The sequence below is a fragment of the Symphodus melops genome (genome assembly GCF_947650265.1).
Source record: "Symphodus melops genome assembly, chromosome: 3".
Lineage (NCBI taxonomy): Eukaryota > Metazoa > Chordata > Actinopteri > Labriformes > Labridae > Symphodus > Symphodus melops.
The window spans coordinates 29,550,772-29,577,529 of record NC_136693.1 but is presented as its reverse complement, the minus strand read 5'-3'; the positions used below and the strand labels follow the sequence as shown (position 1 = coordinate 29,577,529).

The window sequence follows — 26,758 nt, the reverse complement described above, 5'->3', positions numbered from 1 at the left end:
CAATGAAAAAAGGGCCCGGCAGTTTTTTGGTGTTTGACGCTCAGTGCAGTGCTTGAGAGGTGAAGTGGTACCTCTCCAGAAAGCAGACCGATTCTTTAAGCTGGTGACTCTCCTGTCAGATTGAGATACTTCAACTCCAGAACATTTTCTACTTTTACACAGTCTTTTCATGGCTCAAATCATCTTGAGCTTCTCGCCTATTATTTTCCAGCCCCCGCTCCACCACCTCTTACTTTTCTATGTAAGTGACTCCAGCTCATTTCTACACACTGTCGCTCCATCTTCTCCTCCTGTGCAGGTGGAAATGCAAAGCTGCGCTACCAGATCACATCAGGGAACACGGGAGGGGTGTTTGATGTGGAACCAGAGGTGGGCACCATCTTCATCGCACAGCCTTTGGACTACGAACAAAACAAAAGGTGAGGCCCACACTCTGGACGGGAACATGAATATCTTCTTTTTTTCATCCCCAGTTGAGACTTGTTGAAGGATTTTTGACGAGATAAATTCATGATGTGTTGAAGTTTTGAACTGTGCTTCGGATGATGTTTCACATGTTAGAGTAAAGTATAAGACCCTGATGAGGATGAAACCTCTGCTCAGGTACAAGCTTCATGTCCTGGCATCGGATGGGAAGTGGGAGGATTACACGACAGTGACGGTCAACGTGGTCAACAAGAACGACGAGGCTCCCGTGTTCACCGTGAACGAGTACTACGGCAGTGTGACAGAGGAGCTGGACGGCTCGCCGGTCTTTGTGTTACAGGTACAGACTCGTCGTTGCTCTTCTACGTGATGGCGCCACATCTTAATAAACGTCATGGTGTGCATCCACATGCCCGGTCCCTCGCACCTCCATGCCGTGGTCACCGATTTTAAGCCTCCGCACAAAGGCGTTATCACAGCGGTCCAGTACATGCCGCCCTTTAGCTCCAGCATGGAACCAAAACAAACTGCTGTTAGGCCACGCCTCCTCCATATTCAAGCCTCTAGAGACACGCCTCCAACCCCTCTCCACTCACATTCACACAAAGCAGTTTTCCCTCATTGCTGACTGTCAGGATATCAAAAAGTGTGCATTTAAGGCCGTAAAATACAAACATGTTAGAGGTAGCATTAGCATAAATTCAGTCTATTAACTTAAATGAGAGGAAGTCTAAATAATGAATATACTGAAAAGCACCGCTGCATATTTTCAGTGTAACCATGGCAGGATATGATCCTTTACTAAAAGAAATCATTCAAGCTTTAACCCTGGAGGAATGTGCGTTTTATAATGAATCAGATATTTCAACGTGTGCAAAGCGTCCCATTAAAATGTGTACTTCTACACAAACCACTCACTCTGAGCGGGGGAGAATAATCACTCTTATTTTTTTAAGCAATTCTCTTCAAATATGAATAAATACTTTTCTTTGAACTAAAATCAATGTACTTTTTTTTTTTTTTTTTTATTATTATTGTTCGCCTGGAGCTCTCTTCCTCTGCAGCTCCTCCTCTACAAATGAACCCGAGTTAATATTAGCTCTACATCACACTGCAATTACTGAACTAAATTGAAACATCTTTGGCCTGCCCAGGGTGTAATTGCTGCTGAGGCTGAGAGAGAGGGAGCAGGATGAAGTGGAGGATTGGGCTTGAGCGGGTTGGATCATTACCAGGCTTACCTACCGGAGAGTTTATAACCGTGCAGAGCGGCGGTGAAACGCTTCCAGTCCAGATACCGCTTCACGTCAGCAGCGTCTCAATAATTAGTTTGAAAAGTGATTACGTCCTCATCGCTCGCTCTGTCTCGCTGTGCCTTTGATGTTTGTAGGTGACCGCCTCCGACCCCGATAAGGACGCTGATCAGGAGGCCCTGCGTTACTCGCTGCACGGCCAGGGCGCAGAGAGCGAGTTTATTATTGATGAGGTCACGGGGAAGATCTACGCCCAGCGGACGCTGGACCGCGAGGAGCGGGCCGTGTGGCGTTTTGTGGTCTTGGCCACAGACGAGGGTGGGGAAGGTCTCACCGGCTTCACAGACATCATCATCAACGTTTGGGACATCAACGACAACGCGCCCGTCTTCACCTGCGCCCCCAGCTGCCATGGAGACGTAGCCGAGAACTCTGCGGCCGGGACGTCTGTGATGGAGATGACCGCCACCGACCTGGACGACTCCGCCGTGGGGCAGAACGCCGTGCTCTCGTACAGGATTCTAGGTAGTTTAGACGCCACCAACCTCGAGGTGGGAGGCCTGCCCACCTTCTCGGAGATGTTCACCATCAACCCCACCACGGGGACCATCACCGTGGCCATGGGCGGCCTGGACAGAGAGCAGGTGGAGTCGTACCTGCTGGTCGTGGAGGCCAGGGATGGAGGAGGGATGACTGGAACGGGGACCGCTACCATTAAAATCAAAGACGTGAACGATCACGCGCCAAGGTTCACCGATCACTCGTGTGTGGCGAGGATCTCTGAGAACGCCGAGCCCAATGCACAGGTGGGTCAGAAGGAGCATCCGTCTTCACCAGGCATCTTTTTATGAGCAGCACAAACATAGCAGGTACCGATGGATCAGGCTGTGAAATAAGGTCGTCACATATAGTCACTGTGGATATTATTGACGAGTTCTGAAGCTTTAAAAGCCGACAAACTTCAGTCACATTTCTAACCTCAAAAAGAGACAGAGTGCTCTGTTTAAATAGCTCCAACACACTGACAAGGTTTCAGCTTTTATTCAAAGAGAGGCTGCGAACGTTGCGCTCGCTTCATGCTTCCCCCTTTGTGGTGTGACTGACTGCACAAACAGATTCAGCAAATACAGAGCAATCTTTTTTAAAGACTTTAGAAAGCTCACGTAAATAGAGGCAAACGGACTGCTTAGACTCACAGAAACAACTGGATCCCTTCATCCAGGCTACACGCCAACAGTGTATTCAGTTTCACATCCATCACCGACTGAACCCGGCTTCTGCACGCCTTCAGGCTCTGCTTTTTGTTTCTCCTCCACTTTTGTAATCAGGTAAAAATAATCGTCAAAAGACCGGCTGTCAGAACCTTGTAGGGTCCTGCAGATATTGGTCTCTTGTACTCCGGATTTTTAAGTCAAAGTCATCTTTACTGTCCGTTTTTCCACATGTCCTGGACATACAGAAGAATCGAGAAAAAAAAAAAAAAAGCGTTTCCCTCTGACACACGGCGTAAACTATCCGCAGAAAGATTTTAAAAATATATAAAAAATATAGAGGATTTAAAATAAAAATACAGATTTACAATAAATTTCAAAATACTCTGCATTTGCAAATAAATAAATATAAGGCATTAAATGAATGAAATACTGAGTATTGTGTTTTGTATTTTTGTGGTCTCCTGTCGTCAGTATGCAGTTCGTTGACCTCTTTCTTGCGTTTGTAGGTCCTGGAGCTGGCTGCAGAAGACAGAGACACTGGAGAAAATGCTCAGCTGACCTTCAGTGTTGTGGCTGGAGACCAGGAGCAGAAGTTCTACATGGTCAGTCACAAGCAGGATCAACGTGGCACCCTGAGGCTCAAGAAACGTCTGGACTATGAACGACACGGCGAGCAGCGCTTCAATCTAACACTGAAGGTACTGTATGTGTCGGCGAGTTACAAAAAACACTCTGATTCAGCTCCTGGAGCTCATTCTCTAATTCACAGGTTTATAATTGACGTGGAAGGAGCCTTCAATAGGTGAGAGTGTGCAGCAGGTGGGAATGGAAATCACACTTTTCTTCGCCTGATTTTGATTGTGTGGAAATATGAAATACTACGTGTTCCAATGCAATTGAAATGTTGGGTCTTTCACATTCAGAAAGTTTTAAGAATTGCTGAATTCATAGAAGAAGAAGAGAAGAAAGAGTTTTGGAGAAATTGCTTTCAGAGTTTTCTGCTTTTCCTGAGAACTCACGAATCCCTCAAAGCAAACCTGTCAGCCCGTCTGTCAGAAGCTAAGACAAAGAAATCCCGAATCTCAAACAGAAGGTGCCATATGTCCGAGAGGGGAACTTTAAAGCTCCACATGGCCACTTTTTTAATCTTCTTATGGCAGTGCCACTGACAGGAAGCTGTGAGAAAATCAGCTGCTGTTTAAGGTTTTGTCATCGAGGATGTAAAGTAGGAAAAATTCAAAATAAAACATGAATTATTTCAACAGGTGGATGTGTTGTTGAGGCATCGTCATTTGTCTCAAACATTTGACAGAACGTAGAAGGACAGTGGGATCTCTAATGAAATGTCTTTGGCTCATTGTGACACACTTTTACAAGCGTCTCATTGGATAGATGATGGAGAAGGCCCGCCCTCTGGCTCGGTCCTTGAAAGTGAATGAGCCCCTCTCAGGATGTGATTTAAATCAACATGTGCACATTCGATCAGTGGCGTTAGAGCTAATTGTGCTAATGTGCTAATCTGCGACACTTGCGGTTTTTGAAAGAAGAAAACAAAAACACAACAAACAAAAAAAGAAAAACAAACAAAGCCGTGTGTGAGACTATGAAGTTGTTGTTTCAGGTTGAAGACCTGGACTTCTCCAGCCTTCTGCACTGCGTGGTGGAGGTGGAGGACTACAACGACCACGCTCCTGTCTTCATCCCTCACTTCCTGTCTCTGGCCCCACTGCCTGAGGACATCACCGTGGGAACCAGCGTGGCACACCTCGTCGCCAGTGACTCGGATTCAGGCCAGAACCGCGAAATCACCTACAGCCTATCGGAGGACTCGGATCCCGATGGGCTGTTCACCATCGACCAGTCCGGTCTACTCTCCGTGGCCCGCCCCCTCGATCGGGAGAAGGTAGCGCAACATCACTTGGTCGTCATAGCAACCGACAATGGGGCTCCCCCTCTAACAGGCAGCGCCACAGTCCAGCTGCCTCTGTTGGATGTGAACGATAACGGACCAGAGTTTGAAGCGCTGTACTCGCCGGTCGTTTTCGAGAACGTGGCCGGACCACAGGTAAGCTTGGCGAGGTCTCATCCATGGACAAAAGTCTAAGATTATGTATCTATAGTTACGGTGTATGAGACATGCCAGACATCGGTGTGTTGACTGTTTGACCTTTTTGAAGTCCGCTCCTTCAATCATCTGGTTTAATCTGCAGCTAAAACCAACTGATTCTGTCTCTTTTTGAGGAAATAGAAAGTCACAAACGCTCTCCTTCCTTGTTTAGGTAGTAAGGATGAACCAAACGTCCACCCTCCTCCGAGCTGTGGACCGAGACTCTCCAGAGAACGGCCCGCCCTTCCGCTTCACTGTCCCCTCCGACTATCGCCACAGCAATGATTTCTACCTCCAGGACAACCTCAACGGCACGGCCACGCTAACAGCTCTGAGGACGTTTGACCGTGAGCGCCAGAAGGAGTTTCTCATCCCCGTTGTGATGAGCGACAGCGGACAACCAGCCAAAACTGTGACCAGCACGCTGACAGTGACCATCGGGGACCAGAATGATCACGCACATGTGGCGGGGGAGAAGAAGATTTTCATCAATAGTCACAGAGGTGAGAGGGTCGTCTCTGTCGTTAGGATAAAGATTTACAGCAATTAAACTCTGATCTATACAGCTCAATTCACTCTGTGTTAATGAAGATACACAGACACACACCAGTCTCAAAGTCACCTCATCGTCATGGCTTTTTTAACTATACAACCATATTAAGCCTCTCTAATGTTTTGTCTTCTTTAGCCTGAGCACGTCTCGTATACAGCAAACTAACAAACAGCAGGCGAGAAAATTTAAACAACAATATGTTGAAGTGCTGGCTTCTCTGACAACAATGCAGCAGCCAGTATGTCCTCCTTCTAACTTTAGATTCTGCTCCTGAATGCTCTGGACTTGATTGGACCAGAGAAGGTAGGCGGGGCTTTGAAGGCCGTTTTGGACGCCCCTGGGTTTGCCAGATATGAGAGCAGTTATCAGGTCAACAGGTGTTGCAGCGATGGAAGCGGGCAGTGGAACTGCTTCAGATAGAAGTGATTGTACCCGAGCTAAAAAGCCTCTGCATGTTTCTAATAAGCTCCAGCAGCAGAAAGCTGCTCAAACTAGGATCAATGTTGGAGATGCTTTTGAAACATGGAGAGAGGTTAGAACGCAGAAAGCTTTACAGACCCATGCAGAGCTGGCTAAACACTGAAGCTACAGTGTCCACCACATGCAGAGCTGGCTAAACACTGAAGCTACAGTGTCCACCGCATGCAGAGCTGGCTAAACACTGAAGCTACAGTGTCTCTACCTGCAGAGCTGGCTAAACACTGAAGCTACAGTGTCCACCACATGCAGAGCTGGCTAAACACTGAAGCTACAGTGTCCACCACATGCTGACCTGTGTGAGAGGAGGGGGGGGAGCCAGACAGCTCTCTGTAATGAGTTAAATTTAGACTGCAGTACACGTTTTGAACACAAGGGGTCAGAGTTACATACTGCTCCTTTAAACCATAATATGTGTTTAATATCATTGCCTGTGTTATAGCTTACATAACATTTGAATGTGACGCGCTTTAAAAGATTGGCTGATACAAAGTCGTACATGTAAAGAGGCAGCTTCTTTGTTTGGTGCATGTTCAGTAGTTTGTGTTTGTTTAAAAATGTTTATCTGTTTTTCTTTCTTCAGGCCGAATGCCAACAACCGTCCTGGGAAAAGTTTACTCTCCAGACCCTGATGACTGGGACAACAAGACCTATGTTTTTGAGGGACATGTGCCAAGGTAAGAAAAAGCTGCAAGACACTATTTTAGGTGTGCAAAGATCACAATTGTATTAGCTACACAAAGACTCAACTCGCAGCACAGACAGTGGCCCAAGTTCTCCTTCTCATTGGTACGCCTCAGTATTTTCCTTTTCAAGATGTCCTAATAAATTCTCAGTGAATGACAGTGATGGACTGGACTCAAGTCGGTCCTTAAATATTTACAGTCCTGCAGTTTGAGGCTTTTACAGTTAAAAAAAGATGCTCCGTTCAGCACGACAAAAGGCACAGGAACCACGGTGAAGCATATTTATGTTTGATGGTGAAATACAGAAGCTACATATGTGTTGACATCGCTTAAAGCAGGCGGACCTGTGGTACTTTGGATGATCTGCATTTTGTTAAGACAACTTGACGGGGTTTACTTTTGTGCCCTGCGCCATGTTGCATGTTGATACTCCTTGGTCGAGCTAATCTTTAAATAATGCAACGAGGCAATCACCCTGAGGGATGAGGGGGAGGGAGACGAGATGTTGGCCGGTCTGTGATCCATTCTGCAGACTTCTCTAGTGATTAAACTCATCAAACCTTCACACACAAGTGTGTTTTTGGACTTCACTGACTTTTTTCACCAGCTCTTTTAAAATGCTTTTCATAGACATGTATAATGCATATGATAATATTTACCAAGCAGCATCCTTGAGGCTACAACCTCCTCCTTTAAGTTGGTTTGGCAACTTTAGAGAAACAAAAGGGAAATAAATTGATGTTAATCTTGAATCTTAAAATTAGACAATATCTGACCAGAGCAGCAGACGTGTTCTCCAAACGCGTGAACATGCATGCTATCGTATCTCTAATGTTGCAGGATGAGGCCAGAGAGTGTTTCAGAAAGGGCAACACATCTTTATTGTTGCTAAATGGTTCTGCACTTGATAAAAAACCCGTCTGCTGCAGGGGGCGTTAGTGTGCGCGTCCCCATGTATGGAGGCTTTAACGCGTGCAGCCTGGATTCAACTCCGGCCTGTGGCTCCTTTCCTGCATGTCCCTCTGTCCACTGTCCTATTCGTCTAATAAAGACATAAAAAAGCCCTAAAATAAATCTTAAAAAAACAACAACAACATAAACCAAATCTGCTGGTTTCAACTTGGTTTTCTTAGTTTATGGGCATTGAGAGAGTGAGCAAGTAACATAATCAGGAATGGACAGATTCATTGCACCCCCCCCTCCCTTTATCCAGTCCAGATTTTGTTTTCTTCAACCTTTATGAAACGTTTAGCATCATGTGTCCCTGTTACACCTTCGTCTTGGTGATCCCTAACTCTTCGTTCTTCAGTCTGTGTCGTCTTCTTGCGTTTATATGTGATGCTTCGAAGCTTTCAAACTGGGGGAGAAATCTTTTTTCGCCTTCACACACTCACATGTAGACGTCACTCTGAAGATGAATCAGACAGTATCATGTCAACACCCCTGCTATCAAGTGTTCGACCTGAAATCTATTCCACAGCATGATGTAAAATCAGTTCATAAGGCCCCTGCCTCGACAGGTGCTTTCTTATTTGATTTGCTAAGGTGCCGCCATAGATTTTCTCTATAATTAAACTTGAATGAGCTCATTACTGTACAAGGGGAGCATGGAGTGAAGCAGCAAGTAAAATCACCTCCCTGCATGTCCCGGCGCCTATTAGTCAGTCTAATATTCCTCCTCTCCTCCCTCTCGCTCATGCACAGTCCCTGCTCACTTCCTATTCTCTTCTTCGGGGGAAGTGTGTGATTTATCTGCTTCACTACTGAACATTTCTCATGTAAATATGTGTGGCAATTATTCGTTTCTGCTCATCTGTCAGGACTTGCCAAAGCTGTATGATACGTGCCAAATGCTTCACAGATTCCCACAGTTGCAGAGTTTATTTAATTGTTATGCTGCTGATCTGAGTTTGTGTTGTGACATGCAGGTTATCAGGTTTATGATTATGATGAAAAAGCTTAAAAGTCACATATTCTTCTCCTCTTCAACCAGTGTAAATAAGTCTCAAAAGTGACTGCATCCTCTTCAACATGTGTGTGAAGTGTGTTGTTGTAAATCCACTCTGATCCTGTATTTGATCATGTCTATAAACCCCTCTATTTCAGCCCTGCTCAGAACAGGCTGTTTCTGTGTCTGTAGCTTTAAATATGTAAATGAGCTGTGTCTGACCACGCCCCCTCTCTGGAAGGGCTCGGGTGTACTCGCTGCTTTCTGGCTCCATATCCTATTGTTTACGGTGAGAAGGCAGACTCAGAGGGCAGAACGAACACCTAGCTGTGGGAGTGTCACCCACCTGGGGGAGGGGCTACTGCCCTTTGTGATGTCATGAAGGGAACATCTCAAAACGGCCTGTTTGAGCACACATTTTCTGAAAAGTGGAGCAGGCAGAAGACGGAGAGGATGGACTTTTCTCATCATTGGGGGGTTTGTAGACAGACTGGAGACACATGTTAGAGTTAGAGGAACATGGAGAAGAGGATTTTGCAGAATTTGAGGTCGTCACCTGAGTTTGTTTTCATAGTTGAACCTTAAGGTCTGTTGGTATCGTCCTGCACAACTTAAAAGGTATCAGCAATAATAACATCCGGTTTACTAATCTTCTGTGGATTTCACTCGACTGCCTTTTTTTCCACCACTTCCTATTAGCTTTAAACACTTCATTCCCTTAACAAACCAGACTCATCTATGGCAACATTGTGACATAAATTGACGTTGACAAAAGTCACAAAAGTGCAAACCACTCTGTCATTTATCATTAGCAAAGAGAAGTGTGAAAAACATTCATCTGAACGCCCATCATCTTCACTGCAGCTGCTTTTGCCACTTGGCTGGTAAATGCTGCTGGCGTCTTATGTTTTTAAAATGAATGTTAGTTTAATAAGTAACTTCTCTCAGCCATGTTGTGTCTGTACTCACTGAAGGATCATTTGTGAGAGAAGAGCTCCACTCTGGAACAGAAATGTTGAACCACCAGTGAACTGAGAGTTTCTCATGTCAGGTTCAGGACTCTGAATCTCAAATGTTAACACCATTGTTATCAGTGATATAAATAATTTAAGCTAAGGGCCTCATTTAATGAGGGCCTCTATTATTTGAAGTGAGAAAGGCTTGGAATCTAAGATGTGTCAGACTCAGTACAATTCCTCTATTATTCTGTTTCGTACGTCAGATCAAAATGTTAGCAGATCACTCTTTGTATCCAGTATCAAACAAAGGAGTACATACTGGATCAGTGCAGGGCTATGGGATGAAAATGAAACTTTCAGAAAAGTGGTTAAGCTTAAAGGTTTCATATTCTGCAAAATGCTCTTCTCCATGTTCCTCTAACATGTGTCTCCAGTCTGTCTACAAACCCCCCAATGATGAGAAAAGTCAATCCTCTCCGTCTTCTGCCTGCTCCACTTATCAGAAAATGTGTGCTCAAACAGGCCGTTTTGAGATGTTCCCTTCATGACATCACAAAGGGCAGTAGCCCCTCCCCCAGGTGGGTGACACTCCCACAGCTAGGTGTTTGTTCTGCCCTCTGAGTCTGCCTTCTCACCGTAAACAATAGGACATGGAGCCAGAAAGCAGCGAGTACACCCGAGCCCTCCCAGTCAGACACTGCTTGCAGGATTTCGTTGCTATTTTTTTTTGTGATTTTTTTTTTCATCTTTAAACTCCTTCACGGCAACTTTTATTTAACAATGAGAGAAAAAAACTCTCTTATCAAACCATCACCAGAAAGAGCAAGCTGTTTTCTGTGCCAACAAACCAAATGAAACATGCAGCATTTGAATACAACTAAATTAATATAATGAGATGTTTATTTCTCAGGGTTTACGTTGTTCTTTTTAATTATAGTCAGGATGTTGTTTTTGTTCTGAAAGGACACGGGAGGATTACTATGACTGTATAATGACACCTGAAGATCAACACTCACTCATATGTGTAACGGCGTAGCATGTCGACTTGAACACTAACAAGAAAAGTCTTTACCTTGTAAACCATCAACACATTTCTGACCAATGGGATCGACATTTGGACCGTAACTTTTGGTTGTCACGAGGGATTCACCAAACTCACGATACAACACGATTGCTTCAATTTCTAAATCTTGAGTTCTGAGGTGAGCCGTGACAGCGACACCGACCATGCTAGATGTAAAGACTATGATGTTGCACAATGCTACATAACTATAAATCAGACCAAACAATATGACCCATGAACCCTCCCCTGCATTGTGACATGACTCCCATGTGGAGCAGCAACACAGAACATATGCCACATACTGCTCCATCACCAACAACCAACCAGAGCGCAGCTGATGTAAACATTAATCAGTTTGATGTCTTTTCTGAATGACTCTGAGCCTCTGGACAATAACCACGCAGTCATAACGAACATTTCCTATCCACTTCGCTTGTTACCATGCTGACCTTTGACGAGCAAATGACAGAAAGGGCTTCCCTCTGCAGGCTCGCTGTAATAGCTTAATGACTAATCGGTACACCACCAGCAGTGGGTCCTATAGATTCAGCATCTTGACCCCTTCAGGCACTACGCCATCAGATAATCGCTCATGTTGGGCCATGCTGCGACACACTGTTTGCCTGTAGGGAAATTAGAAGTCACAAACATACTCTACAGTTTTGTACCTCAGTGGCATTGTAATCTGGAGTCAGGACAGCAGAAGGCAAGTTGGGTTTGACATTTAAATGTTGCCTGTTACCTTTCATATAAAAAGATGGACTTCATGGTCACTGAGCTATCATTCTTTCTGAACACAAAAAGTACAAAATGTTGGTTCATGTCGCTGACAGGTCAGGCAAATTTGGGCTCAGTTTCTGTGAGTTTGAAGATTGGTCTTAAAATCCTGATGTACTAAATGCGTCTGTGTGTGTTGTATTCCCTCAGCTACTTCATCCTGAACAAGCGCACTGGCTTCCTGATCATCAAGGAGAACGCTCCACCCGGCACCTATCAGTTCCAGGTCCGCGTGTCCGATGAAGTGTGGCCAGACGCCGTCTCTGCTGTGACCGTGCATGTGAGGGAGCTGCGAGACGAGGCCATCTACAACTCCGGTTCCATCCGCCTCGCAGGTAAGATTGACACTTGAGACACACACACGCAGTCACATGCCTCAGGCTCTGCTCAGGACTAGTCTCTGGTGTCACGCAGTGTCCTTCTTGGTCCTTCTCTGTCTGTCCACTGACACCTGGTAGATAACCTTTGACCCTCTCTCCCTTGCTGTGTTTGGTTTTGGTCCAGTGTTCACAGACAGGTGATGTTTTCTGATTTTTTTAATGTTCATTTTGTCTCTGGTCTCTACTCTGTCCCAGGAGCAGACGTCCCCACAGCTGTTGAGTGGGATTTCATCACTGCAAAAAAATTGTGTCTTGCTAAATGCATCTTTTAAATTTTCATTAAAAGTCTTGTTAAACCTAATATGATCCACATTCATCAGACAAGTCCATAAAAACATTTTATTTCAAGACGTGAAAAGCAAAAAAAAAAGTAGCACATGAATTGCCAGTAATAGTAAAAGTGCCTGCCAGTGATTCCAGCTAAGTGTTCTCATTTAAGACTTCAGTACAGAGAGCTGCCCCCCCCCCTCCTGGATGCTCACACAGGTCACCAGGTGGTGGACACTGTAGCTTCAGTGTTTAGCCAGCTCTGCATGGGTCTGTAAAGCTTTCTGCGTTCTAACCTCTCCATCTCCAATATTGATCCTAGTTTGAGCCAGCGGGCCACAGAGCCATTTTCAGTGAGTCGCTAATGTGTGCTTGGAAAAAACATACTTTATTCTGTCACGTCTAAACCACTGGTCTAAAGGTCCCAGATGTATGTATAGCTACATCACAGTCCTATAATCTTTTATCAGCACCTGCACATTTTCATCAGTTCAGTTTAATCACAGCTTCTCGCAGAGGCTGTGAAAGGACAACGAAAACACATGTCTCAAACATTTCCATCTCAGATATGTATCTTTAGAAATGAAGACAAGAGAACATAAAACAATCAAACGTGCTGCAAATAGAAGAGCAGCGATTGCACTTAAAATAGAGTGACTGTGCAAAGAAAACTTAAGCCTGTCTCAATAAACATCAGTCCCAGCGTCTCCTCTGCCGCCCACTCTCGTTGATGCGCTTTGACATTCACGTCAACAGGTAGGACTCGAAGCATTAACATTTCGTCATGAGCTTAGAAAACCCAGCGTTGCCACAAATAATGAAAAAACTTTGCTCAACTCAGCACTGCTGACGGGGGAGTTGTTGAAGAGGGTGGTCATTATTTACAGACTTCCTTCTGGACATATAAAATTAATGAGCACTGATTACTTTTTGCTGTCGCTGTTTGCAGAGTTTCAAAGGTCTGTCACACTCTCAGTTAAAGATGTTTCCTTAGCAAAATTACAGCCATTATTAATCCCTCTCCCCTGACTTATGGGGCTCTCCGACGATGTTATTGCACACACAAAAAGAGACTGTTTCCATTACTTATGCCAGAAAAATAATTAGTAGAGAGGTTTCGCTCAGCCAGCACATTCTCCTCACATGTTGAGCAGCATCCATCATTACCTGATGTACAGCGCGTCGGCTGTCCGCTCAGAATTAAATTCGCTTTAGAGAAATGGGACATGGCTGAGGGGTTTTTATGATTTCAGAGATATTGAAATAGACGCAGAGGGAGGGGAGGGGGGGCCACAGGGTGCACTCTAAAGACGGGGCCGAGGGAAGAGGGAGGGGAAGAAGGAAAGGATTGAAGAGGGAGTCAAGCCTCATATAAGACGATAAAAGGATTTGCTTCTCATTCTGAAAACAGAGCTGAAGTAAATTAATGTGCACCAAACCCAGAGACAGTATGCAGGGGAACAGCTGGCGGCCACATTTCAATATTGCTTTAAAGGGGGATGAATCCATCTGCAAAGTGTAGACGAGGAAATGTGTGCTTAAAATGAATAATGTCATATCAAACTGAAAGAAGCTGCCGTCCATTGTGTTCTTCTTTTTTACGATTGAAACCGTTTTTTTCTTTTATTTGATTCAGATGACGAGGTCAGGTTTGTCAACTGTTTCTTTGCTTTTTTTTAAGGTCACACCTTCCACAGATTACACTTCACCGTTCCTCTAACTCTAACATGTGTCTCTAGTCTGTCTACAAACCCCCCAATGATGAGAAAAGTCCATCCTCTCCGTCTTCTGCCTGCTCCACTTTTCAGAAAATATGTGCTCAAACAGGCTGTTTGGAGATGTTCCCTTCATGACATCACAAAGGGCAGTAGCCCCTCCCCCAGGTGGGTGACCCTCCCACAGCTAGGTGTTTGTTCTGCCCTCTGAGTCTGCCTTCTCACCGTAAACAATAGGACATGGAGCCAGAAAGCAGCGAGTACACCCGAGCCCTTCCAGAGAGGGGGCGTGGTCAGACACAGCTCATTTACATATTTAAAGCTACAGACACAGAAACAGCCTGTTCTGAGCAGGGCTGAAATAGAGGGGTTTATAGACATGATCAAATACAGGATCAGAGAGGATTTACAACAACACACTTCACACACATGATGAAGAGGAGCTCTGAGACTCTGGTTGAAGAGGAGGAGGATATCTGGCTACACAATCATCAAAGGGCTGCGGAGTGTCATTTGTTAATTGGCCGTGATTGTTTACAGAGAATCAATAGAGCGTCGGGGTAAGTCCTCTCACAGGCTTTTATCCTGGTGTCCAGCAATGAACAGTTTAAAAAAGAATGTAATATCAGGGATTAAAGACTATGGGATCATCCCGAGGTGTGGGAGCAATAATGCTGGTTTGTTTGTGTGTGGAGGATGAGTAACAGAAGCCATTTCTAGGGTTTTATTTTTCCTTGTGGAGCCTTGGAGTAAACAGTCTCATTGATTCTCAGTCCCAGGGATTATGAAAATATTCTACTTATAGCATTACTTACACCCTCCTTGACATTTTAAATCCAATTTCAAGAACAAATGTGGAATGCAATAAGGACGCTCAAAGAAAGCGCTGGTTAAATCTGCCTTGGTGAGATTAAGGCTCGCTCACTTTCCTCCTCTTTTCCACGATATTAATGGAAAGGTACAGAGGACTGTGATAAACAAAAAGTCCTTGAAATGTGCACGTGACATGATCTCAGGGTGAATGCAGAGTGCTCTTCAGGAGGAGTTCAATGAGAAGCACACGGCGAGTGCATGTATGGACTCTGCTCAGCACGCTGCTTAAGTTTGTGTGACATGATGAATGGAAGAAGGGAGCAAGGATCCATCCTCGCTCCCTCTGAGATACGTGTGTGATCAATACTCAGACAACAGGTTATTATCTCTGTCTCTTGCAGGTGTGATATGAATGTAATTTAAGAGGCGTCAGTCATATTCCTCCTGCTGCTTTCCCTGTGGGTATGACTTTATGACTTTAAAATTAGAAGTTCTTTTTTTTTTTTTTTTTTTAATCCAAGAATAACTGGAAGAAAAAATCTGGGATGAATCTCATCGTGTTGTTTTTGTTCATCGAAAATGGTCCAATCCTGCACACGCCGCCGACAAAGCTTCCAGTTACAGGAGCAAATGCTAATTTATTATTATTATTGTTTTTTTCAAAAGACCAGTTTACTGCACGAGGAAAACAACGGGGGATCTTGCTGTTTACATCATCAGACTAACGTAGACGTCAACATTTTATTTAAATCAATTAGCTGCTATTGCTAACAACAGAGATGCCAAAAGTGGTTTAAACAGATTATGTCACGATGCAATATGGGACATTTAGGATGTAGTTCTTCACATTATTGACCTGAAGAGGCGGGAGTAGCTCCAGGGCAGCCTTTTCAAAATATTCCCAAATTCAGAAGTTGGTCGGGTAGCTTGAGAAGTGTCAGGTCACTTCCTGAGTAATGACTTTGACTTTGAGCGAAGCACCAAACTCCCAACTGCTCTGTCAGCTCCTTGTGCAGCAGCCCCACTCTCACATCCCTCCATTAATGTGTGTCCACAGGTGCTGTTTGTAAATGTGTATACATCAGGCCTCTACGTGTGAGAAGCGCGTCTCTCGATATCAGAGTGTAAACTCACTCTATTAATAAAGTATGCCAAATTAAAAAGGTACAAAATGAAAATCATTTCTCTGGACTTTTTAAAGGTTTACGTGGTGATTCAGAATAAAACAATGCTCTCTTCAGACACTCCCCCTTTATCCCTCAGAGCCCCTTCACTTCCTGTTTCACCTTCAAGTTTCTGTGAGTCAGAGACGGAAGTAGACGATGACATGCATCTTTACATTGACTTGGCTGTTATCTTGTTTGCCGTTTTAGGCCAGATGAAATATTTCCCTCAGTTATTGAAGTTTTTTTTTTCTCCTTGGATTTTGCTCTCGTGACAAAACTCTGAATTATCTCTTCGAAAGGTGAGAGGTTTTATCCAATCAGACCAGACCCTCAGCTGGAAGCTTGCTAATGCTTGTCACTTGCACAATGGAAATACATTATTGAATGATTCAACGCAAGGTGCAGCTACACAGAGGAAAAGTCTCAGAATGTATTGGACTCCAGCATGCAGCCTCAGTATTTAGTTCATGTCATCCCCACCTTCTCTGCCCCCACATTTCCTGTCTCTCTCTGGAGCTAAATCTGAACAACATTGTTAAAGACTTTGCATCTCAAACAGAGACTCCCATGTGTTTCTGTGAGCTCTGGTTCCTTTAGCAAGGAGCAGAACCTCCTGCACAGACCGTGCAGAACGCTGCCTCTGAGTTTGATCCCCGTGTTTCCCACATCACTTTACAACAACATGAGAAGGATATGTGTCACGATACGTTCTTCCCCTTTGTGTGAAATCAAAAGCCTGCAGGCAGGAGAGCATCTGTGCTCCACCGCCTCAACACGACCGGCTCCAATGAAGCCGCTGGGAAGGAGAAAGCAGCAGTGAGTTGTGAGGCTGGATCAAAGCCAGGTGCAAAGGCTGCCACTCTGCGTTAGGAGTAACTCCCCCCCCTCTGTCCCTCCTGACTCTCTTTCTGTCTGCCTGTGTCCTTGTTTCTCCCGCCGGACTGACTGATAGGAGCTGACATTAGCCTCGATCCCTCTCCTCGTATCTGCTGAGCCCACTCTGAGCTCATTCTGAGCCCCCTGTCTTGTCTCTTAATGCCTGAGCTCTGTCTCCCTCCACGCACCCACAAACCTAATCACCCTGCCCAGCCCTCCATGTGCGTGAGTTATTGTACCTCCATCTCTGTGAGGAGCACTTTGGGTCTCAGGATGATGGGCGTGAAGACATTTCTGTGACGTAGTTTTCAGTTTCTGGTAGTCCTTGGAATCAGCTCTCAAGGTAAAAAGCTCCTTTTTTTTTTACAGCTCTCCAGAGCCTGCGTGTACAGTGAGAGATCTCTTCCTGATATGTTTTTAATGTCAGAGATGGGGAGAAAAATCCACAGTTATTTTCACTTGGCCTCTCGGTCACTGTCCCCCCCCCCTCCACACACACACACACACACACACACACACACACACACACTGCAGCTCAGCCATAGAGCAACGAAGGAGGATTTTCTTTTCATAAGATTTCTGTTTTTTTTCTGCCTTTGTTTGAGAGGCCAAGGGTCGGAGTTGGACCTGGGCTGACTGTCTAGCAGGCTATCGGCTTGGAAACCCCCCAGCGCCCCCCCCCCCCCCCCAAAAAAAAAAAAAAAAAAAAAAAAACTAACCCAAAGATACTCAAATAAAATGAATAAGTAACGGAATAAAATTCCCGTTTCTTATGCCCCCCCAACCTGAAACCACACAGAGAAGGGATCGTTTTTTATTATTTCCATTGTATTTTGTGAATGTGTGCAACAATTAGCACCCTGAAACAAGCCTAAAGCTTTTTGCACAAAAACAGCCCGTCATGAAGCGGCGTGGACTAATCCGACCGAGGTCGGGAATGAACACTGGACACAGATAATTAAACAGAGCATGTGTTTGCAGTTGAATTATCTGCGTCTCGTTGTAGTCTTGTAGCTAGCATTTAGAAAAATGTACTCTGGATTATGTTACTGTTTTATGTTAAAAAGCAGCCGAACAGAGTCACAGAGTTAAGCAGATCATTTTTAAAAGGCTGAATGGAGGATAAAAGGCTCCCTCCATTTCTCACTCCTCCCACACACTTTGAGCTGCAGTTGAGTTTCTGAACCTGCAGTTCAAACCATCGACCGAGGAAACAATCTTTGTTTTTCAGATTTACTTTTTGGGCATTTTGTGCCTTTATTGGAGAGATATAACATCGGATAGATAGGAAATTAAGGCGAGAGAGAGAGAGAGAGAGAGAGAGAGAGAGAGAGAGAGAGAGAGAGAGAGAGACAGTGGAGAACATGCGTGAAAGGAGCCATAGCTCGGATTTGAACCCGCGGCCGCCTGCTTTTAGGACCTCAGCCTCCTTACATGGGTCACAAGCACCAATGACCACGTCATCCATCTTTTTAAAAGAACCAATAGCATCCATCCATAATTAAAACATTTTATCCCCCCTTTACGTCTGCACCCTCCCCAGTGGGTGACCCGCCCCCGGCCCCCGTGATATTGATGGTCTTGGTCTTGACTCTGACTCGGAGCACTCTGGTCTCGGGTATGTCTTGGAGAAGAGGCTTGTTTTCTGCCTCACTTCTGCCACAAGGCATCAAGTGTGCTCTTGATCTTAACAAAGGTCAATTGTCAACATGCATTCAGGTTCAAGCCGTCCCTATTTTTGTTACTATTCGAATCTCTCAAACATTTGTGTAGGACCGACGTAGCTACAGGAGCTGGAGCGGAGAGGCTCGAGTGTAATGAGGAGGATTTCTCCTTTTAAGGCCTGCTTTAACCATTAGGAAGTCAAACACAGTGTGTATCTTAGACTGGCAGACCGAGATACTAAACGCTGGCTCTCACTCTACCTTCACCTGCTGCAGGTGTATGCACACTCACACACACAGACTAATAACCAGCTCAAATTCAGATCATCACATCGTCGCCATTTTCAATATTTTATCCGTACAGCTGCAGTCTGGAGTCGTTCCAGGCTCTTTCTGAACTGAGCACTTGTGCCCAGTTTGAAAATAATTGGATTTATCCTTGAGCAGGGGTGGATATAATGAGGCCACTTCTACACAGTCAACGATTTTAATAGCATGTTTGTGTGTGTGTGTGTGTGTGTGTGTGTGTGTTTCTCAGACATCACAGCCAAGGAGTTCATTGAACTGAGAGGAAAGCAGCGGAGTCGCTACGAGCTGTTGGTGGACTTCCTCTCTGAGATGCTCTCCGTTCCACCAGACGATGTCAACATCTTTAGTCTGATGGACGCCAAGGAGCGAATGCTGGATGTTCGTTTCGCCGTGTACGGTGGCCCCTCCTTCCTGCAGCCGGAGAAAATGCACGGTTATCTGGCCGCGCACAAACAAAAGGTGAGACGAGTTTTTATTTAAATACAAACACGGTGTGTTCACTGCAGTCCTCCTGTCGTTCTATTGACCGCTCTGCTGGAGACCAAAGTTCATCATCTTATCAGCCACACATCAGTGAACATCTGGATACATGTCTGTGATCTCTCCCTGCCTTTACACTTTGTGAGTGTCGGCAATTATTTACCTTTGCAATGTTGAGTTCTAAGTAATCCAACATGTCTGACAAATATTTTAAAAAGAAATAGGAACTGTAGTTACACACCACAGGAAGTATGAACTCCACTTTAGGTACTTGGACCGCGTCTCAAGGAACCATCTAAGCCCCGGCTTCAGAGTCGGGACCCTGGACGGGACGAGTCCCCGTGGTTTCAGTTCTTCAAAAAGTCCTCAGAACAGTTTGGTCTGAAAACCTAGAGGAATGGTTAAGAGAGCTTTATTTATTTGGCAGGGTTTGTAATTTGAACACGATATAAAAAAAAAAAAGACTCTTTAATGTATCACGACTGAATAAAAAATGATTTTTCTTTATTATATATATTTTAATTTGAAAAGTCCCCTGATGCCTCTTGGTGTATATATTTTAATTTGAAAAGTCCCCTGATGCCTCTTGGTGACCTCATGGACTTTAAGGGGAAGGACTAACATGATCTGAGGCAGACCGGGGTTTTAAACGTGTGGTTGTTTTAAGGCTGTGCTTTTATTTTGAAAGAATGCAAAAGTGACTTTAGCAGCACAGTTACAGGAGAGAATAAAAAAACCTGCTGAAAGAAAAAAACCAAGGGACTAAAAATGTTTGATGTTGAACCTGTGAGTGACTGACCGTCTGACAGATGCACGTAACGCCACCTTGCTTCGACAGCTAACTCTTCTCTGGCCTGGTGGTGTTGCTCAAACGGCCATGATTGGTTGACTTGCCTTGTAAGAAATCTGACTTGAACAATAGGTTTCATCAATGAGTGTGGGGGAGGCAGAGATATACGAGTGTCTCACGATTTGATTTAGATTCTAAGGATCACGATTCGATTCAGAATCAGAAAGTTTATTTTTGGATGAGTCCATACTCCAGGATCTCTTCCAGTCATCTGTGAGACTGGCTGAATTTCATGCTGCTCCATTTGGCATTTTGCTGTGTGAAAGAGCTCGCCATAGCACCCAGCAGGGAGCGAATGATCAGCCAAAAAAAACAACAAAAAAAAGATTTTTGGAATCGATTAAAATCTCAGAAGGTTACAATCTCAGCCTTATCTTAATCACATTTATTTACAACCCATTAGTATGATTCTGACGACATCAGTAGATTGAAACCAGTTCAGGAACACATTGATCTCTCCGTCTGGGAGGGGGGTTGATAAAAGTCGAGCTGGAAATGAGTCGCTGAACTGCACAAGATATCAGAGGAGAGTATTGTTTAGTTTCACAGAAGCTGCCTGGAAATGTCTGCAAATGTCATCGTTGTGCAGACACTCAGTTCAGAGACAACGTAAACCCCTGACCAAACGGAGAAAAGTAGTCGTTGATGTTTAAGCCTTAAATAGCATTCGTTTTTTAAACAAGCACTTTAATTGGCTGCTGTGTGTAATGACAAAGTGGCAGTGAGTTCCTCCCACACTGTAACACCACAGCTTAATGGTTTCTGACGGACTCTGCTGACAGCTCTATATTTTAGCAGCTCGAGCTAACACGAGCTCCAAACACTGACGGGCACAAACTGCTCCTCTGAACTAAACCCTGTCAGATTCAAGGCTTTCACAGAGATCCACTCATGTTTAGCTGGGAGATTCTCACTAATATGATTATCTGACACTTTCCCTCTTTTTGTCTATTTAAAGGCTACCTAGCCTCGTCGCTACATTTAAAATAAGATGCAACAAAATCCTCTTTTGCTCCATCGTCTCTTTCCTCGTTTTGACCAGAAATCTTTTTTTCCAAACTCTCCGGAGCTGTCGACACACACACACACACTGCACTGTTAACGTTGAAAGTATGCACTGGAAGGATAGAGGAGAGCTTTAGTGGGACACTTGAAACGGCGAGCAGATCAAAAGCAGGTGCAAAATGCCCACTACACAGTTTTTTTTTTTCTTTATTTTTGAAGTGGCAGCAGTCTGAATGAGCCCCCTGTGGGTATGGAAGTATGTGAGAACAGCTCTTTTAACAAGGGAAAAGCTGCTTATTTTCCACCCCATTTCGATGCAGCCTGTCAAAAAGGAACCTGCTCTGCTGTAAGCAGTGAAGACTTTTATTCAGCCTCCTCATGCACAACAGGTGTGAAAACATCCCGAGGTGTGATCACACCGCCAAGTGCAACTAGAAAATATCAAGGCATTTGTTGTCATCGTTTGGGCTTTTTTCCTCCCCCAGAACATTCAGTGTTTTTTCTGAGTTTATGTAAGGTCAGGGAGCGGCAGACGGCAGATGGACCAGAGGGTCGCCGATTCAAGTCCCAATCAAGTCCACTTAGGTCCAGTCTCTCCTTGTAGTCCCTCGAACCCAGCGTAAACTCAGAGGCGATCGTGCCTTTCGCAGGCCCCCGTCTTTGGAACCAAACGCCCCCCCCGGCCTTTGAAACCAGCTGAAACAGGCTCCATATTATTCTTATGTTATTCTAGGTATGTATCCTTATGCTTGTACATGTATGTATGAGTCTGTGCGTGTGTGTATATAATGCGTATCTCGGCTACGTGTGTAAAAATTGTCTGTCTTTTCTTTTTTTTCATTGGCTCTGTTGGAAGCTGTTTTTAAATGTGATAAACAAATACAACTTGACTTGACTACTTATATGGGAGCTGGTCTGGGAGCTGGAGAGATGCCTCCGAGCAAGGCACTGAAAGCCAAACTGGTGTGCTCCCTGCAGTAGCGTGCAGCAGCCCTGCCTCGTCCTCACTCAGCTCTGATGGATGTCCCTTTATTTGATGGGTCATTCATGTGCCAAATCGTGTTTCCATTTTTCCCCCCACAGATTGCCAAAGACAGAGTTTGTATAATTTAGTAAATGGGCCACCTGTAGTCAAGGTTTTTTCCATAGTGTCATGGATACATACGAGTCTCCACAAATCACCCTCACACAAGCCTTTTCTGGTTTTCAGGACACGGGGAACTGAGCCCGATTTAGACCATTGTCCTGGACCTTTTTTTTTTTTTTTTTTTTTTTTCTGGGCCAACCCAGGAATATAAAAAAATTATGTTATTTGTAGTACATTCAGGGTCCATGAATGTGGAAAATCCTTTTAAATCCAACCCAATTTGACTCTAACAGAAATGCACAGTGTGGATTATGTGTGTAATACCGTGTCTGTTGCAGCCGCAAGAAGATGCTAAAATACACACGGCGTGCCGAATGACAAGGGACTGTGGAACGACATTTATCTCCCCAGTGTTATTGATCAATTCTGCATGAATAAAAAAAAAATAAGTACAAGTTAAGCAAAAGTCAAAAGCTACAGAAGCATGTCATCATTTTTAAAAAGAAGAGAGCTAGAAAAAACATTTCAGCTCATCACAGCGACGCTGCCTGACCGCTGGGCTCAGTCAGACCTCATTTCACGTTTCAAAAATCTGAATGGGAGGAAAAGACCTGTGTGTGTGTGTGTGTGTGTGTGTGTGTGTGTGTGTGTGTGTGTGTGTGTGTGTGTGTGTGTGTGTGTGTGTGTGTGTGTGTGTGTGTGTGTGTGTGTGTGTGTGTGTGTGTGTGTGAGAGAGAGACAGAGAGCATAGAAAGTGGATTTGTACACATCTGAGCAGCAGGGAGAGAGCTGACCCAGTGTCCTCAGAGGCGATGATGAGCTCGCTCTGTATTTGCATGTTTCGGTCTGTAAGGGGAGAAATAGCACACGTCCAATCTCGAGCAGCACGGTGGTCGGTTCAGGTCGATGACAGCGCTGCATGCTAAGCCCGTCCTGGTGATCCTCTCTCAACGTGCCCTCTTTTTGAGGAAGAAAAAGCAAAAACGGGATGTTTTTAGCTCAGCGACGACGACGGAAAGAAAAGATTTATGAGGAGAGAAGTCGCAGGGTTTTTTTTTTTTTTTTTAAGTGCAGCCAGCGTTGCATCTGAATCATCCAGGTACTCCAGCGAAGACGTTGATCAGAATGAGATGTGAAGCATGGCGATGAAGAGATGGAGCCGTGGAGAGAGGCGGTGGTGGGGGTTGGAAGATGAAGCTGTTTTTTTTATTATTTTTTTATGGATGTTCTCAGTTCTCCAGTAATGCCTCAGATGTAGGTAGATGGGAAAAAAAAGAAAATGTCTGTCTCCGCTCTGCTTCAATAATGGAAGTTATCCCTCAGTGTTTTCAGTCCAGCATGCTCCACTTGATTTTTAATGATACTTCCTTTGGTTTTTGACTGTCCTCATATTGTTGGTATGATGCTCAGATACCGAGGTTCATCATGGTCATTACATGAACAGGGCTCAGAGGGCCGTGAAGATGATTGGAGAAGCTTCTTAGAGCACTGGGACGATGTTCCGAGGTTCAAAGCGTCCCTCCGCCTCTCCTTACATTTCAAAAGCCTTTTGTCTTTTATCGTCTTTAGACTTCTCCCGTCAGGATAAAGAATTTAAAAGAACACATTAAGATCGGCAGGAGAGCACGGGGATGTATACATTAGATTTCAGAATAAAATATAAAAGTAAAGCAGCCGCTGAAAAGAAGTCAAATAATCCATGAGGACAATATCCACTGTACAATGTTGGAAACAGACTGTTTTTCCTTCTGTTCAGAATATTAAATGTTTGAAAACATCATTAGTGTTAAAATACTCTGCTGGGTGTCATCAACAGTGTATGAGATCAATGTAGTAGCTTCCCTGTTTGTGGTTGTGTGCAAACTAAACAAACTACAGAAGTTATTTCAGGAGTAAACTCCGACATGACACTTGTATATGACAATAACATACGCTATAATAATGCTACTAAATGTTTAGTGAATATAAAGCCTTTCCTCCAGTGAATTACAACCCAATGCCGAGTTCAGAAGAAAAAACAAGGAAGCATCAAGCGCTCGATGCACACACTCTTTGTGGACGCACGTTACGCGCTCTTCGAGGTCCTCGAAGGTGAACGTCTGTGAGGCGGCCGTGGCTCAGTGTGAGATGGGCTCTGTGATTACATCGCTGTGGATTATCTGTACGGTTTAATCCGGCCGAGGTCAGATAAAACACAATCATTGACGACTGCTAGCTAACAAAGTTTCTCTGTTAGCAAACTTGCATATATGCTGCTGCTAGAAGGTGCAGACTATGAGTTCTTTATTATTTGGGTAAATCTCTAAAAGGCTAGAAAGAAGACATTTCATTCTTACAACAGTCAGCTGGCTCGATGATGGCCTCGACTGGAAGGTTGACGGTTCGATCCCCGGCTCCTGCAGCAACATGTCCGATGTGTCAATAAATAATAATAAAAGAGAGCTGCAGTGTAAAAGCTCATTTTATGCCTGTTTATGGTGATATTGAAATATTGCCAAACCCCGTCTATAGCTGGACATACTCTGCTTCCTCCAGATGACGTCACCGCTGTGTTCACATCACAAGTCAATACAGATTGAAATCCACTTTTGAGTGATGCTCTGTGATGACAGTTTTACAGCGTAACCTTTATTAAAGTCATTACACAGTATAAGTGGAATAGATCTGCATGTTTAGCGGGCACCATCCAGTCACACTGGAGGGGATCTAATCAGCACAGAACACAGAGCGTGATGTGATCCTGTTCTGGTTGAACACGGCTCACAGATTACCTGTTGGTATCGACGCTCTGTGTGCGTGCGTGCGTGCGTGTACCTGTGCATGATGAGTTCACTGATTTGTACATCAACTCAGCGGTAATCCACTTGTAACAACTGCAATGAAGGACAGCTCATCCAAATGCGAGTGCAAGACAAACACACCGGCACATCAAATCATTTCCTTTTTTATTTTTCCTTTCAGCTCAAACTGAAGAGATCTAGATTCTGGCTCTCCAGTTTAGCCCACTTTGTCAATAGCAGATTGATTCTTCAGACTGCCTACTGTCCTGAGATGCATTCACACACTGGATGCACTTTCTAAATCAGTTTCCTGCTGTGTGTGTGTGTGTGTGTGTGTGTGTGTGTGTGTGTGTGTGTGTCTGTGTGTGTGTGTTCACACGTGTTCATTGTGTTCTGTGTAAACTGGTCTGCGTCAGACATAAGCTACTCGTGTTTTTCCAGTTTAAGATAAGAGATTACTTTATTGAGATTCAGACGTTGCAGCAACAATACACAATACATATATAGGGGATATATATGTATATATATATATATATATATATATATATATATATATATATATGGGCTGAACTCAACGGGACAATGAAGAAAGGCTGTGCAGTGGATGGCAGGTTGAAGTGACATGTTTGTTCAGCAGCAGCGAGTTATGTAAACTGCAGTACGATATGACAGTTATAAAGCATAATATAATATAGTGCAATAGATACAATAGTCAGTTATATACTGCTGTGTAATGTATATAATATGCATTTAATATGATGACGAGATGAGACCCTTTAAAAAGTATTTTCTATAGACCGATCTACTGTGAAAGGATTGAACTGCTGCTTCCTGTCGTCAGATAGAAAACAGCAAATCTACATGTTTAAAATATGTTGAACACCAAACTCCTGCAGATTTTCTAAACTGCACAACGGCAATGGTTCAGTTCAAAAACACTGACAATGTTTCTGTGCAAATTAAACAAGCTCCTCTGCTCTCCGACTGTTTGTAGGAAACATAAATGTAACGTTTGCATCTTCACGAGCTGCCAGAAGGACTCGAGAAACATCATTATTTGACGACCTTTCTTCGTATCTGAATGCACCACCACAGCTGATTTGACTGTTTTGCTCACAGCAGCTTTGTTTTTTTTTCTTTTATAACATGTGTACTTTTGGTCCTAACAGTCATTGGTATTGAAAACTATTGAAGTATAGACCATTTTTAAAAAAAAACAATTCAGGTGAATTAAACATGCAACACTCTGAAAACCTGCAGGTTCAAATCCAGTAAATGGTGCTCTTGGTTGGTTTTGTCCACCAGCTGAACTCAGTTGGCGGCTTTTAAGAGTGTGAAGTTAAGTGAGGATCACTGTCACTACACTTTACCTCCTTTTGATGGGTAGAAGTGCCTGTGGAATTGGAGATAAGTACTGTTGTACTACTTGTCTGTGAGGTAAAGGTCACTGAGAAGAGGCTGTTATAATGCTTTGAACGAAAAAGCAATTCTAAAGCTTCACCTTGTGTGTCATCAGTGTGAGTAGACTCTCTCACTTCATCCGTGCTTTCTTCCCTCTTCTTCTCCTTCCAGCTCCAGTCGTTCCTGCAGGTCAACGTTTTCCAGATCCGGGTGGACGAGTGTCCCGGTTCGGAGTGTGCCGGCGCCGGCGGCTGCACCAGTGTTTTGAATGTGCGGGACACGCCCACAGTGGTGGATTGTGGGACCATGAGTCTTGTGTCTGTGACAGTGGAATCCACAGCTGTGTGCTCCTGTCCAGGCAGAGAGCAGTACCACCAGCCCTGCACTGCATATCCCAGAAACCCCTGCTTCAATGGAGGCGTGTGTGTGGACACTCAGCACGGCTACAGGTGAGAGGAAAACGAATGCAATAACAAAGCTGTGCTAAAAGGGAAAACATCAG

The 26,758-nt window shown here is 44.3% G+C and overlaps 1 protein-coding gene across 1 annotated transcript in view; it reads left to right on the top strand.

Annotated features, from left to right (window-relative positions):
* Positions 1–26,758, top strand: part of LOC306821220 (neural-cadherin) — a 243,339-nt gene that overhangs the window by 139,427 nt on the left and 77,154 nt on the right. Inside the window, exons 17-26 of the mRNA XM_079339503.1 lie at positions 299–419; positions 604–766; positions 1,817–2,485; positions 3,400–3,591; positions 4,515–4,958; positions 5,173–5,503; positions 6,614–6,707; positions 11,614–11,798; positions 18,883–19,112; positions 26,428–26,705. Of these exons, the coding sequence (XP_079195629.1) occupies positions 299–419; positions 604–766; positions 1,817–2,485; positions 3,400–3,591; positions 4,515–4,958; positions 5,173–5,503; positions 6,614–6,707; positions 11,614–11,798; positions 18,883–19,112; positions 26,428–26,705 (2,707 nt within the window). The remainder of the gene's footprint in view (positions 1–298; positions 420–603; positions 767–1,816; positions 2,486–3,399; positions 3,592–4,514; positions 4,959–5,172; positions 5,504–6,613; positions 6,708–11,613; positions 11,799–18,882; positions 19,113–26,427; positions 26,706–26,758) is intronic.